The sequence below is a fragment of the Ascaphus truei genome, chromosome 12 (assembly GCF_040206685.1).
Source record: "Ascaphus truei isolate aAscTru1 chromosome 12, aAscTru1.hap1, whole genome shotgun sequence".
NCBI classification, from domain to species: Eukaryota; Metazoa; Chordata; class Amphibia; order Anura; family Ascaphidae; genus Ascaphus; species Ascaphus truei.
The window spans coordinates 12,382,922-12,397,312 of NC_134494.1; the positions used below are offsets into that span (position 1 = coordinate 12,382,922).

Genomic DNA, 14,391 nt, shown 5'->3' on the forward strand with positions numbered 1-14,391 from the left:
CTGTCTCGTGTACTGATCCCTGGTGTAATTGTCTTGGTCTCCTGTGACACCTGTAAATTCTGCTACATTTATATGTTTAGAACAAAAGACAAAGAGCCCCCAGTGCTACATCCAACTAGACAAATTATATAGTTGAATAATTATCTGTTCTATTTTCTAATAAAGCAAAGGTCATTTAGTTCAATTCTTTAGCCAAAGCGTTTTAAGCCTATAACCACGTCACGGTATGGCCCAGCTTGTAATCAGGGAGGAGGGGGTCACAGAGACTTAAACTAAATGACCTCTGCTTATGAAAAGGTAAACAGATAAGTATTTAACGATATCATTTGTCAAGTTGGATGCAGCACGGCGGCTATTTCTCTTCTGTGTTCTGTACATCAGGTCACAATGCTAGGAGCATTGACACAAGTATATACGATGTGGTGGATTTGGGTTCTGGGGCTGTGTGTTTGTGCATTTCTATTGGTAAAACAATGTAGCTGTTTGTGACCCCTTCTCCCTGATTTCAAGCTCACCCACCACCTCTTTTGTAATGGCAGTTCTTGCTAAGCACCTGTGAATGACCAGTCTATTAAGACAGCTCTCCCTCCATGAGACAGGTTATGAGAGATTTCTGCAGGTGCAGCAGTGTTAGGACCTACAGAGGGGCCATGCCGTGACGTGGTTGTAAGCTAACAATACTTTGGCCAAAGAATTAAACTAAACGACCCTTGCTTATGAGGAGATGAATACTTTTCTGTTTAACTATATCATTTGTCAAGTTGGATGTAGCATTACAGAGGCTGCGTGTGTTTACTTCTGTACAGGCATACCTTGCATTAATGTACGCAATGGGACCGGAGCATGTATGTAAAGCGAAAATGTACTTAAAGTGAAGCACTACCTTTTCCCACTTATCGATGCATGTACTGTACGGCAATCGTCCTATACGTGCATAACTGATGTAAATAACGCATGTGTAAAAGGCTCTATAGTCTCCCTGCTTGCGCACAGCTTCGGTACAGGTAGGGAGCCGGTATTGCTGTTCAGGACGTGCTGACAGGCGCATGCGTGAGCTGCCATTTGCCTATTGGGTGATATGTACTTACTCGCGAGTGTACTTAAAGTGAGTGTACTTAAAGCGGGGTATGCCTGTATGTCGCAAATCATTAGTCAAAGAGATAAACTGAAACAACAACAATTACCAGGTCAGGCTCAAAAATAAAAAAGGGACCAAAAGAAAAAAAAAACAACCAATTTGCAATTGAACATTTCACTTCGGTGATTAAATCCTTCTGAGGATAATTTTTTGTCTGCTATGTGGGACTGAACCTTTAAAAAGCAGCATTATTATGCCATGTGCAGGTAGAGTGCAGAGTACAAAAAGAATTCACATTCAACCTTCCTACACTGCGCACACCTCTTTAACAACAAGAACAACACACATAATAATAACTGGGCTTTTCCTTGACAGTGTATGCGGCGCTGTACATAGAATTTTTGCAGGCACGTGTCCCTGCCCCGTAGAACTTACAATCTATGTTTTTGGGTGCCTGAGGCACAGGGTGATAAAGTGACTTGCCCAAGGTCACAAGGACCTGACTCCAGGATTTGAACCAGGCTCCCCTGCTTCAAACTCTGTGTTTTTACTCACGAGTCATTCCTTTAACCCTAATGCATACATTACAGCCTGGTATTTTGGTTTACTACAATATATTATCATCATCGTCCTCTTTTTGTAAGGCACCCACAGATATGCAGTTACCCTTCCAGCATGAGGACACTGAAGGTAAATGTTGGCAAGGTTCTCCAGTGAATGAGACGGTGAGAACTGCACCGTGAGGTCTAATCAAAATAAGACACAAAAGGCCTGGCTGATGAATAGAAATATTGACTTAAAAGAGTAATTGAGTTACGTTGCACAACAGAGACTTAATCAAAGGAAAAGCTGAGAAACCTAACAGTAACTGTTTTGTTATTTGTTACAGTCAAGTTCGCAAAGTACAAGAGGAGGAGGAGGAGGAGGGAGGAGGAGGAAGAAGAAGGGAGGATAGTGGGACAAAAATATCAACACTGGTTATTTAACCTTTTCAGTACCGGAGGTCCCTCGTCTGAAAATGTTGCGATAGTGTGATCCATCACTTCCATTTGATCAGGTGGACAAGTCCCTAGAAATGCTAGAATTTTCCCATGATACCCGAGGGGTTGGCCAACCTTTTCCCCCGGTGCGCCAATATATGGGCACAAATATTTTGGCAATCCGCTGTCCTACTGACCCCAATTCCTCCTCTCTTACTTAATTCCCCCACCCATATTGTTCACTCATCCCCCCCCTCCCCCTGCACTCATTTCCTCCCCCCTTCACTAATTTACCCACACTAAGAATTTTACCTTGGGGCGGGAGGAGGTCTCCGGTCCCGCGGCAGAGGGGAGCTGGGGCACCGTGGGAGGATGCAGAAGTAGGGCCCAACCTCAGGCGCCAGCCAGGTGCATCAGTTGGATGAGCACGAAGAGGGGGGAGGGGGGGCTGAGGAGCGCATGATCCATGTATCACACGGGCCAACCCCTGACAACTCACCTCTGGCGTGGGAGGCCCCATGAAATACGCGATAAGGGCAGTGAAAAAGTTATGGGCGCGTCCAGTATGATTGCGCGTGCTTGAGCGCCATGACGTCACGTGCTGATGTAGCTGGGCGATTCCTGGCCTGAAAATATATTTGCTGTTGCGCGCAGGGAAGAGGCACGTCAGGGGGGGCTGAGGGGGGGCTGGGAGGGGGAGTGGCCGTGACATCAAAGAGCTGGTTTGCCCTAATTGGACGAACCGCTCACGTGACCCGGCCATCGCACTACAAATATATTTATCTCCTCAAGCTGCTCTCTGTTGAACGCCCACGTGCGCACTATACATGTTCACATTGCCACAACGTGATTCCCCGCGCAGAGCTTGATCGCGCACAATCATTCTGGACGCGGCCTAAAAGAGCATTATACTGGGACAGCATGCAGCCATGTTATTATTTCTACCAAAGGCAAAAAGGTTTATGTGTTTTCTTTTATTTGTTTCAAGAAAACACCGACTTCAATCTACTTCTGTTTATCTGTGATCAGCGTCTGTTTTATAATTACTTTGCAAACAAAGATTGCAAATTTACTGGTGGTTTTAAGGACAAACAGTTTAATCACCAAAAGGCAGCAGATAAAAGATTAAACAGAAAAATGCTCTGCTTACAGGAGCAGCGCCACAGTGACAACAGCTATTAACCCCGTCAGTGCCGTCTTTCAACACATTGTGCCATGATTTAGAGTGGGGAGATATAAAGAGCATTAGGAAATCTTCTAGATTGTAAGCTCTCAGGAGCAGGGATTCTCGTTACCTTCTGTAACTGTTTGTGCTTGTTTCTATGTCATTCTGTTTATGTAATACAGGGTATACATAAATCTGAACCTCCATTGTAACCACGAAACTCCCCCCCCAAAAAAAACGTTGTCTCAGAAAAGGACAGGGTGAGGTACGGGTTAAGAAAACACATCATTCCAAAAACAGTCTCCCATTCAGAGGCCCCAAAGAAATGCAATAAATTAAAGGAGCCAAACCTTTCCTATTAGCCCGTTAGATTGGTTTAGGAAAGTCCAATAGGCAAGACATGGGATCGCACCTTTAACGGGACAATCCCACCAAGAATCAAAATAAACATGGCAGTGATAAATCGTTGCATATAACAGAAACCTTTGTTATTTTGCAGGCATCAATAAGAAAACATTTTACTTTAAAAAAAAAATATATATATATATATATATACACACACACATACACATACACAAGGCCCGTTGCAGTCTGAATGTTAAGCTACGAATTAAGAAAATCATGTATTTTTTTAACATTAGAAATATTGTTTATTTTATTTTTTTTAAAGCAGGACAATATTAGGGGGCAAGATGCAAACATTATATGCTAGTCTCGTATAGGCTTCTGGGGCGATGGCTGCATTAATTAACATTTGGGCTATAACCCTTCACATTGAATTTAATCAATGTTCATCTTCAACTTGCACTAAGAAGCCCACAAAACTCTGTACTGTATCATTTTATCTATAAAGAACGAATATTGCTCTGCTAAAAGATATCGACCTCAGTGGTTTTCAACCTTTTTTTGGTTAAGGAACCCTATAATTATATTGTAAAATTCTGCAGAACCCCAACCCTCTCTAATAGCGCGTCTGAGATCAGATGCATTGTAAGGAGCCCCAACCCTCTCTAATAGCGCGTCTGTGATCAGATGCATTGTAAGTAACCCCAACCCTCTCTAATAGCGCGTCTGAGATCAGATGCATTGTAAGGAGCCCCAACCCTCTCTAATAGCGCGTCTGAGATCAGATGCATTGTAAGGAGCCCCAACCCTCTCTAATAGCGTGTCTGAGATCAGATGCATTGTAAGGAACCCCAACCCTCTCTAATAGCGCGTCTGAGATCAGATGCATTGTAAGTAACCCCAACCCTCTCTAGTAGCGCGTCTGTGATCAGATACATTATAAGGAACCCCAACCCTCTCTAGTAGCGCATCTGAGATCAGATGCATTGTAAATTCTTCTGTATTTGGTACAATTTTCAAATGACCTGAAAATTGTAGGGAACCCTTTAGGGAGGCCGGGGAACCCAAGGGTTCCTAGGAGCCCTGGTTGAAAAGCACAGCTCTATAGAATGTAAGCTCTTAGGAGCAGGGCCTCATTATCCTCTGTATCTATTTGCACTTGATTGTCATCATGTGTCTGTCATTCTGTTTATGCAATTGATGTCACTCTGTACCCCCCACTGTACCGCACTGCGGTTTATGTTGGCGCTTTACAAATGAACAATAATACAATGAATCTGCAAGGTTTTCCCCAAATAAGTTCGGAGGGGGGCTGCACCTTTAAATACTGCAAAATCCTTTGTCTAACTAGTATTTTGAAACGGCTTGGCACTAGTCCTAGTAACAGGGATGTTCTGCATGTAACCATTTGGGGGGAGGAGGGGTAAACTAGTATTTGCACAAACCTCGCCAACAGAGGTTAAGCTTAAAATAGAGACGCAGCCACTCGCTGGCAAATGTTCTTGTTTTCATTGTCAAAGTGCAACAGCAATATGTATGTATATCTTTATCTTTATAGCACCAGCCATGTACATACAGTAGCACTTTGCAGCAGTTACATACGTGACATAACAGGAATAAGCGCTTTGTGTAGAAGTAGACATTGGGAAAATCAGTCCCTGTCCCAAAGAGCTTACAATCTAAGTAATATTCTGGCTGCACAAAGCTCCTGTTTAGATCAGGCTTACACATCAGTGCCACATTGCTTTAAGCCTTCCTGGACCATCTGGCAGCAAAGGGGTTTCAGCTCCACACCTCCATACAGCGGGCAAAGAAAGAGAAACGGAACAAGTCATCGGTGTAATCTGCTACATGTTTAGAATTATTTTTAAATCAGTTTGACATCTATATTGATCTCCGGGAGAAAACAATGTTTGTGTTTTTTACATGCCCATGGTTAAATTACCCTAGTTATCAGTTTGAACGTTTACTTTGCAGTTCAAAGAGGCAATCCAAGCAGCACTTTAAAAAAAAATATATATTTTTTTTTGGTTTGTTTTAATATATGCAGCCTTTGATTACCTTTATTGCCAACTAATTACCTAAGCTGCCAATCGATTTGTTCTTCCATAATCGATCACCAAAGATCCTGCTTCCCAGGGTTCACTAAATCGCTGCTTTTCAGCTACAATCAATTCTTCAAAATAGTGTAACTCAGCAGCTACGATGTATTCTTATATTACTAAGGTGTTCTCAACTTTAGTCCTCAAGACCCCCCAACAGGTCAGGTTTTCAGGATATTCCTGCTTAAGCACAGATTGCTCAATCAGTGGCTCATTTAAATTGCTTGCCGGGACAAGAGCGCAGAGCCTCTATAACTGCTTCTTACCTTCTCTCCGGCTTCTCCTCCATCTTCTGATAGCGACAACGTGTCGCCATGACAAAGAGGCGTCAAATGACACCGCAACGACCCAGAGATGCCGGAGAGAAGGGGGGCGGGGGGGGGGGGCGTGACTTAAAAAGTTTGCACTCCCCTGATCTAACGGACTTCCTTAAACCATGTAAAAGAGATTAAAGGAAAGACTTGGCTTCTTTGGCTTCTTGGTGCTGTGATTGGGGCTTTGAATAGCGAGTGTTCATCAGGCTCACACTGAGAGCTAGTGAGGATTAGGGGAGTGAGAAAGACGGGAGCCTTTCCCTGTGCAGAACTCTTTTTGAACACACAGACATCAGACAGTCACGTCTCGACTAACCAGGGGTATAAACTATCATGAAAAATTATTTCATACATAAGTATCGGATTTTGGCAAAAAAAAAACGCTCCCACTGTTCTCCAACCCACAATTTCCAGCTGGATGGGAGGAGAGAAATGTTGCTACTTGGCAAGATGTGGGAATCACGAGACTGTTACACCTTTTTGATTCTGGAACACTAAAATCTTTCAGTGAATTAATTACAAACAAAATATAACCTTCCCAAATCTGAGTTTTTCCGCTTCCTTCAACTAAGACATTTCATGATCTCTCTGAATGTGCCTGGAGGGAGGATGGGAGAGCTTTTCTGTTTTGAAAAACGAGGAATCCATGAATCCTTTACAAAAGGCCGTATTCCCCTGTATATAATCTCCTACAAAACATGTATCCAAATACTAAGTTATTATATATTTAATTAGGAAAGAGAGCTGGGTATAAGTATACCACTAAAAAGAGTGAAAAGCGATATCTACAAACACGTCAAAAGCTCGAATTGTACGAATATAAAAGAGAATGGATATAAAGTCCTATTCCATTGGCACCTATATTTTATGTATTCTAACAGCTGTTGGAGAGGATGTGATAAGGTTGGTACAATGTCCCATATCTGATAGTCTTGTCCAATAATTTCCCAAACTTGGTCCCAGATCTTTGATCTGATCGAAGAACTAAGCCATCAAACAATTTCGAGGAATCCATTCACAGCATTATTTCATAAAAGATCCTAAGACATGGCTACAGGTTTCCAATTTTGACCTCACACATATTATCGGCCAACAGCTGCACTATCGCAAACTTCTGGAAACAGGAGGAGCCTCCCCATATCACTATGATTTTATAAGAGTTAAGAGATTAACCTCTTGGAACATCTCACAAGATTGCTTAATGGATCTCTAGATAATTTGAATGTGATTTGGCTCCCTCTGGGAGTCCTTACAATATGTCAGAACCTGAATATAATTGTACATTTATTGAATATTCTTTACCATTTTATTTGTATTGCCCTCACTTATATTTCTTATTAATCCAAGGATAATCCACTACGAAGACCTTGTATTGATTCATTTTTGATGCACGTATTAATTGTATTGTACCCTTATGATCAAGGGAAATGTATACGAACTGTACGAAGTCCCCATCATTCCCCCTTCTTCATCCCTATTATTTTTTGTAACTGTCCCCCATCCCCCTTTATACTTTCTAAAAAAAGTTAGAAACAAACAGTTTTAAAATGGCAATCTCGCATTTCGCCAAAGAGTACCAACATATTTGGCAGATATTCGCGAAACAGAATCTCCCACATTCAACCACTTAAACGGTCAATGCAATTGGTACTCTTGACGCCTCTAGAAGGGATTAAATCAAATTGTCTTCCAGAAGAACTACAGTATTTCACCATATTAAAAAAAAACATGAACTTGTATATATTGGGTGTACTCTGCAAACTGAATCATGAAGAAAAAAAAAACTGAAAAAAAAAAAAGCACAACTTACCCATGAGCAGGATCCAGGGCTATGGCCCTTGGCTGATCCAGATCTTGCCAAAAGAGGACTTTTCTGTATGTCCCATTGAGATTAGAAACTTCTATCCGGTTGGTTTCAGAATCCGTCCAATACAGCTTTTTGCCAATCCAGTCGCAGGCCAGGCCATCCGGAGACACCAAGCCAGAGATGAGGACATGCTGCACGTTGCCGGTTTGGTTATAAAAGGTCTGTTTGATGGACTCTTCGCTGACATCTGTCCAGTAAATGACACTTTGTGAGTACTGGAAGTCCACAGCAGCGGCATCTTCCAAGCCGCTCACCACAACCGTAGACTCCGATTTTCCTCCCCCGGCGTCCACCAATCTGACGTCCCGACGGTTGGCGAAAAGTAATAACGGTGATGCTAAGGAAGGAAGAGAAAGAAATGGGATCAGAACAGTTTGTATGTCTCTTCTTATACAACTGACCTTCCTGAACAACACGAGACACTAGATAACATCTCTATTTGGTCTCTCGGCAATATGCATGGAAGAGTCTTCCACGTGCTGTAGAAGAGACCAGCTGCATTTATAGGTGCGGTACCAGTTGCCAGCCAGAACACCATTTGTAAATAATTCTAAGTTTATTTGTCTTCCCTAAACAAATGTGACCATGCTAATAACAAAAATATTTGTCGGCTATCATTATTTGGGAAATTAATGGCAAACTTAATTTCTTTGGGGACTCGTATTTATACGTTTTTTTTTTGCGCTAGAAACTAGTAAATATCTCTGGAAATGTGGGGTCCCCAAAGGTCCATGGGCCGCTTCGGTTCAGGTAGTATTAAAAAAAAAAGATAGGGATTGTTTTAATATTTCCAAAAGGCAGTAATGACGTTTTTATAGAGTATTGATTCATTGTAGGATGTCTTACCTGTTCGGTGGCAAACCGCTCTTCATAGAGGAAATTATAGTGTACAGAGATTTATAATCTTTCACGTCTACCTATGATGTTTTGAAATCTCTGTATCCTATAATTGTATCTAGGAAGGGCTCCAATGTTGGCCACTAAAACATACAATATCGCAACCTTCAACAAATCTACATTCCTGCAGGACTAATACAGCTACTAGAACTGTAAGCTACACTACAATGTTGGTTTGAAACCTGGAGAATCAATTAGTTGAAAAGAGACGACCAAGTTGTAATAAGGCATGCATAGCACGGTCTACAGTGAGGTGATTAAAAAGCATTTTTCATAAACACTGGGTGAATAAAACCTATACAAGAAAACCAAAACAAAAAAATATATTTTAAAATACAAGCATCAACGCCCGCTTAAAAACAAACACAATCTGACAGGTTGACAAATATATGGTCCCGTAATTGCTTCTGTGGTTTACTTTGCTCTCAAACTGTAGCAGTGTCTCTGCCACAGAAGAACTAGCCGCACAAAAGGCCATCTTGGGATTCATCGACCCTTTAGTGGAGTAACTAAAATTAACAGACATTTTCGGCCTAAGGCTGCGCTTATAGTGCCTGCCGACGGCGACACGACGTTGCTCCAAAACAAATCCATTGACTCCGTCACAAGCGCTTATAGTAAGGGCGACGGAGCGACCAAAAATTTTGACGCCGGGTAAATTTGATTTTTTAGAGACAGTCGCCACATGTGACTGTCTCTAAACCAATCAGAGAGCGCTGCCTGCCCCTCCGTGACGTCACTGGCCTTGTCGCTAGCGACGTTGCTTAAAAATAAATTTAAACTTTCGAGTGGCGACGTCATTGGTCGCGTCGCCGGCACTATAAGCGCGGCCTTACAGTGAATGAAAAGCTTCATATTTTGAGAAATCTAGAAAAAATAAATAAATAAAATAAGTTCAATATTCAGGGATACTCATGCTAGCGATGGATACCTAGTTTAAGGTGTATGTATATCTTTATTTATATATAGCGCCATCCATATACATAGCGCTTAACAGCAGTAACACGTGACATAATAGGATTAAGCGCTTAATATATAAAAGTAACATTAGGAAAGGGAGTCCCTGCCACGAAGAGCTTGCAATCTAAGTGGAAAGTAGGGAGAACTTCCAGAGACAGTAGGAGGGTGTTCTGGTAACAATAAGTGCAAGGTCAGTGCATACGAGACGTATTATATCAGCCAACGAGCGACCCAAATGCTTCATTAAAGAGGTGCGTTTTAAGATGGGCCTTAAAGGTGGAGCAGAGCCAGCTAGAAGTTTGGCACTGCCTCTTCCCTTACCCGGAGCCAGTATCTCCTCCTGCAACGTCACATTGTCCTGGTGACGCATCGTCACATGATAGCTGCAGGAGATGCCGGCACTTAGAGGCCCAGCAGTCTCCCCCGGCAATCACAGTTTAAATGTTGTAGGGCAGAGCGCAGGGCCTAGGTGCAGTAGCACCAATGGCACAGCCATCAAGCCGGCCCTGTACAAAGCTAGTCAGATATGGAGAGAAAGGGCATTCCAGAGGTGAGTGACAGCGAGTGACAAAGCTTTTAGGCGGTAGAGGTGAAAGGGTAAACTGGTTATAAGGCAGTCAATAACACCGTAAACAAATGACAAATAGCCTTTTCCGGTGTTTTTACGCGCTAGATGGACTCTGAAGAGCAAAGGTAACTGTCAATCTATTGTGCTCAATCCATGATCACGTCATTAGGTTCATGGGCATGTAACTCCATGTCTGAGCAGTTAGGTAATGGAACAATGGAAAGACCAGGGAATAAATCTCACTTAACACTTCAGGTTACAATGTATACAAGGTATTTCCGGATAAACTTTCAAAAATACTTAAATGTTGGTTGTTAAAAAAAAAAAATACATTTACTTTGTCTTAAAAAGGGCCTTTCAGCTTCGCTAGTCTAGAAAAAAACTTTCGCTAGACAACTTATCAGTGTAATTGGTTCCAACAACCCCCTTGAAGTAACCGATTTGAACCTTGTGAAAAATTAATGTGCATCGCTTCTTGTCGGGAACACTGGGTTCAAGCAGATCAGGGACTTATGTTTATTTGCTTGGCACCACAATTACTTTGCGAACAAAGGAAGAACTAAGCTAACTATTTTGATCATTGGCAAACAGTCTTATCCCCAAAAGACAGTTAAAAACTGTAAAAACCCTGCAAAGCATTTGCTAGCCATGAAAAGTTAAGCTTAAGAAATGTGAAAATACTTGGTGAGCTGATCCGTTTAACCGAATAAATCCGCCTCTATCCTTAAATACTGTTCATCATAGGCAGGACTGCACCTTTACCTATTAATTACATATCGGTCATTAGTTTAACTTGGTTTTACGTCGGACTGCACTTTTAATGTGAGAACTTGAAACGCATCTTTCATACGCAAATCTTACTGTGCTGATGGTCAGGATGTAAGTTTCTTTTTTGGGAAATTCATTTTAAGTAGCATTTTCTTAAGGGCCTCTTAAAAGTGGTGGGAGGAGAGGGGCTGGGGCTTTTGCCCGCACAAACTCTTGTTAAACGCACAGTGACGTCGCACAAAAGGAGCAGCCAGAGAAAATCAAGTCTCAGTTCACTATGGTTACAAAGGAACTCTAATGTCTTCCAGAATCGAGGTGCGCTATTCACCATGGGCCACTAGGAGGCCACGTTATCATCTGGAGGTTAATGTTGCATCTTCCTATTGGATGGCCTATTAAATGTCCAGGTAGTAACAGCAATTAAATCGTTGAGTATCTCTTAGGAACCAATGGGTCCCGATGCTAAAAAGAAAGCGTTTCAAAGCTGCAGTTCAAGCAATATTCTACATGTGTTTTTTTAATCATCAGTTCTATACTGTACTACAGGCATGTCAAACATGCGGCCCGCAACGGATATTTTTGCGGCCCGCTCACAACCAGCGCGGCGGTGGTGTGTGTCGGCGAGCGTGTGGGCGGCGGTTAAAAGTTTTGGCCGCGGGAGAAGCGAGCGCGGGTGTGGGGGAAGCGAGTAGCACGGGCGGAAGTAAAATCTGTCCTGCAGGGGCTGGAGGCGTACGGTGGCCGGGTGCAGTCAATCTGCACTCGTGCCTGTGTGGGAGGACACGGGGGCGGAGTCAAAACCCCGGCGGAGAGACTGCATTCTGTGTGTGTGTGTGTGTGTGTGTGTGTCACTGTGTGTGTGTGTGTGTGTGTGTGTGTGTCTGAGTGTGTGTGTGTGTGTCTGAGTGTGTGTGTGTGTGTGTGTGTGTGTGTGTGTGTGTGTGTGTGTGTGTGTGTGTGTGTGTGTGTGTGTGTGTGTGTGTGTGTGTGTCACTGTGTGTGTCACTGTGTGTGTCACTGTGTGTGTTGTGTGTGTGTGTGTGTGTGTGTGTGTGTGTGTGTGTGTGTGTGTGTGTGTGTGTGTGTGTGTGTGTGTGTGTGTGTGTGTGTGTGTCTGAGTGTCACTGTGTGTGTGTGTGTGTGTGTGTGTGTGTGTCTGAGTGTCACTGTGTGTCTGAGTGTCACTGTGTGTGTGTGTGTGTGTGTGTGTGTGTGTGTGTGTGTGTGTGTGTGTGTGTGTGTGTGTGTGTGTGTGTGTGTGTGTGTGTGTGTGTGTGTGTGTGTGTGTGTGTGTGTGTGTGTGTGTGTGTGTGTGTGAAAAGCTGGCCTGCTGGGACTGGAGTCGGACGGTGGCCGGGCGCAGTCATCCTGCACACATGCCGTGTGTGGGAGGACAGCGGGGGCGGAGCCAACAGCTGAGATAGCTGCAAAAGACGTCTGTGAGACTGCCTCCTGCCTGGAATAAGGTAAGGACAAGGGGGGGGGGGGAGAGAGGCCGAGAGGATGATGGGGCATGGGGGGGGGGGAGAGAGGATGATGGGGCATGGGGGGGGGGGAGGAGAGGATGATGGGGCATGGGGGGGGGGAGGAGAGGATGATGGGGCATGGGGGGGGGAGGAGAGGATGATGGGCATGGGGGGGGGAGAGGATGATGGGGGGGGAGAGGATGATGGGGCATGGGGGGGGGAGAGGATGATGGGGCATGGGGGTGAGAGGATGATGGGGCATGGGGGGGGGGGGGAGAGGATGATGGGGCATGGGGGGGGAGAGGATGATGGGGCATGGGGGGGGGAGAGGATGATGGGGCATGGGGGGGAGAGGATGATGGGGCATGGGGGGGGAGAGGATGATGGGGCATGGGGGGTGGGGGGGAGAGGATGATGGGGCATGGGGGGGTGGGGGGGAGAGGATGATGGGGCATGGGGGGGTGGGGGGGAGAGGATGATGGGGCATGGGGGGGTGGGGGGGAGAGGATGATGGGGCATGGGGGGGTGGGGGGGAGAGGATGATGGGGGGTGGGGGGGAGAGGATGATGGGGCATGGGGGGGGGAATATGATGATGGGGCATGGGGGCCAGCCTGGGCAGATAAAGATGGGAGGCAGGGGGTGGGGAATATGATGATGGGGCATGGGGGCCAGCCTGGGCAGATAAAGATGAGAGGCAGGGGGTGGGGAATACGATGATGGGCATGGGGGCCAGTCTGGGGAGATGAGATCATGATGAGGGGGGGAGGTGGGGGTATTTTTTAAATGTATTGGGGAGGTGGAGCTATTTTTTAAATGTATTGGGGAGGTGGGGCTATTTTTTAAATGTATTCGGGGGAGGTGGGGCTATTTTTAAAATGTATTCGGGGGAGTGGGTTATTTTTATATGTATTCGGGAGTGTGGGGGTATTTTTTATATGTATTTGGGAGTGGGGGTATTTTTATATGTATTCGGGAGTGTGGGGGTATTATTTTAATATGTATTCGGGAGAGTGTGTGTGGGGGGGGGGAGAGAAGAGGGGATTGAGCGAATGGGGGGGGGGAGAAGGGAGATGGGTGGGGAAACAGAGAATAGAGGGGATTGAGCGAATGGGGGGGGGGGAGGGAAGGGAGAGAGAATAGGGGGAGACAATGGGAGAGGGTGAGAGAAAATGGGGGGGGAAGTAGAGAGAGAATGAGGACAGGGCCGCCAACAGGCCCGGTGAGTCAGTCAACCACCCTCTCTCTCTCCCACCCTCTCTCTCTCCCCCACCCTCTCTCTCTCTCTCTCCCACTCTCTCTCCCACCCTCTCTCTCTCTCTCCCACCCTCTCTCTCTGTCTCTCTCTCCCACCCTCTCTCTCCCACCCTCTCTCTCTCCCACCCTCTCTCTCTCCCACCCTCTCTCTCTCCACCCTCTCTCTCTCTCCCACCCTCTCTCTCTCTCCCACCCTCTCTCTCTCCCCCACCTTCTCTCTCTCTCCCCCACCTTCTCTCTCTCTCCCCACCTTCTCTCTCTCCCCACCCTCTCTCTCTCCCCACCCTCTCTCTCTCTCTCGCCCACCCCTCTCTCTCTCTCGCCCACCCTCTCTCTCTCTCGCCCACCCTCTCTCTCTCTCTCCCACCCTCTCTCTCTCTCGCCCACCCTCTCTCTCTCTCCCACCCTCTCTCTCTCTCCCACCCCTCTCTCTCTCTCTCGCCCACCCTCTCTCTCTCTCGCCCACCCTTCTCTCTCTCCCACCCTCTCTCTCTCTCTCCCACCCTCTCTCTCTCTCCCACCCTCTCTCTCTCGCTCTCCCACCCCCTCTCTCTCTCTCTCCCACCCCCTCTCTCTCTCTCCTCCCCACCCCTCTCTCTCTCTCTCCCACCCCTCTCTCTCTCTCT

At 45.4% G+C, this 14,391-nt stretch overlaps 1 protein-coding gene across 2 annotated transcripts in view; it reads right to left on the minus strand.

The window, feature by feature from the left end:
* Positions 1-14,391, minus strand: part of LRP5 (LDL receptor related protein 5) — a 262,237-nt gene that overhangs the window by 198,770 nt on the left and 49,076 nt on the right. For both annotated transcript variants that reach the window (XM_075566739.1, XM_075566741.1), the window contains exon 2: positions 7,795-8,188. In XM_075566739.1, coding sequence (XP_075422854.1) covers positions 7,795-8,188 — 394 coding nt within the window. The remainder of the gene's footprint in view (positions 1-7,794; positions 8,189-14,391) is intronic.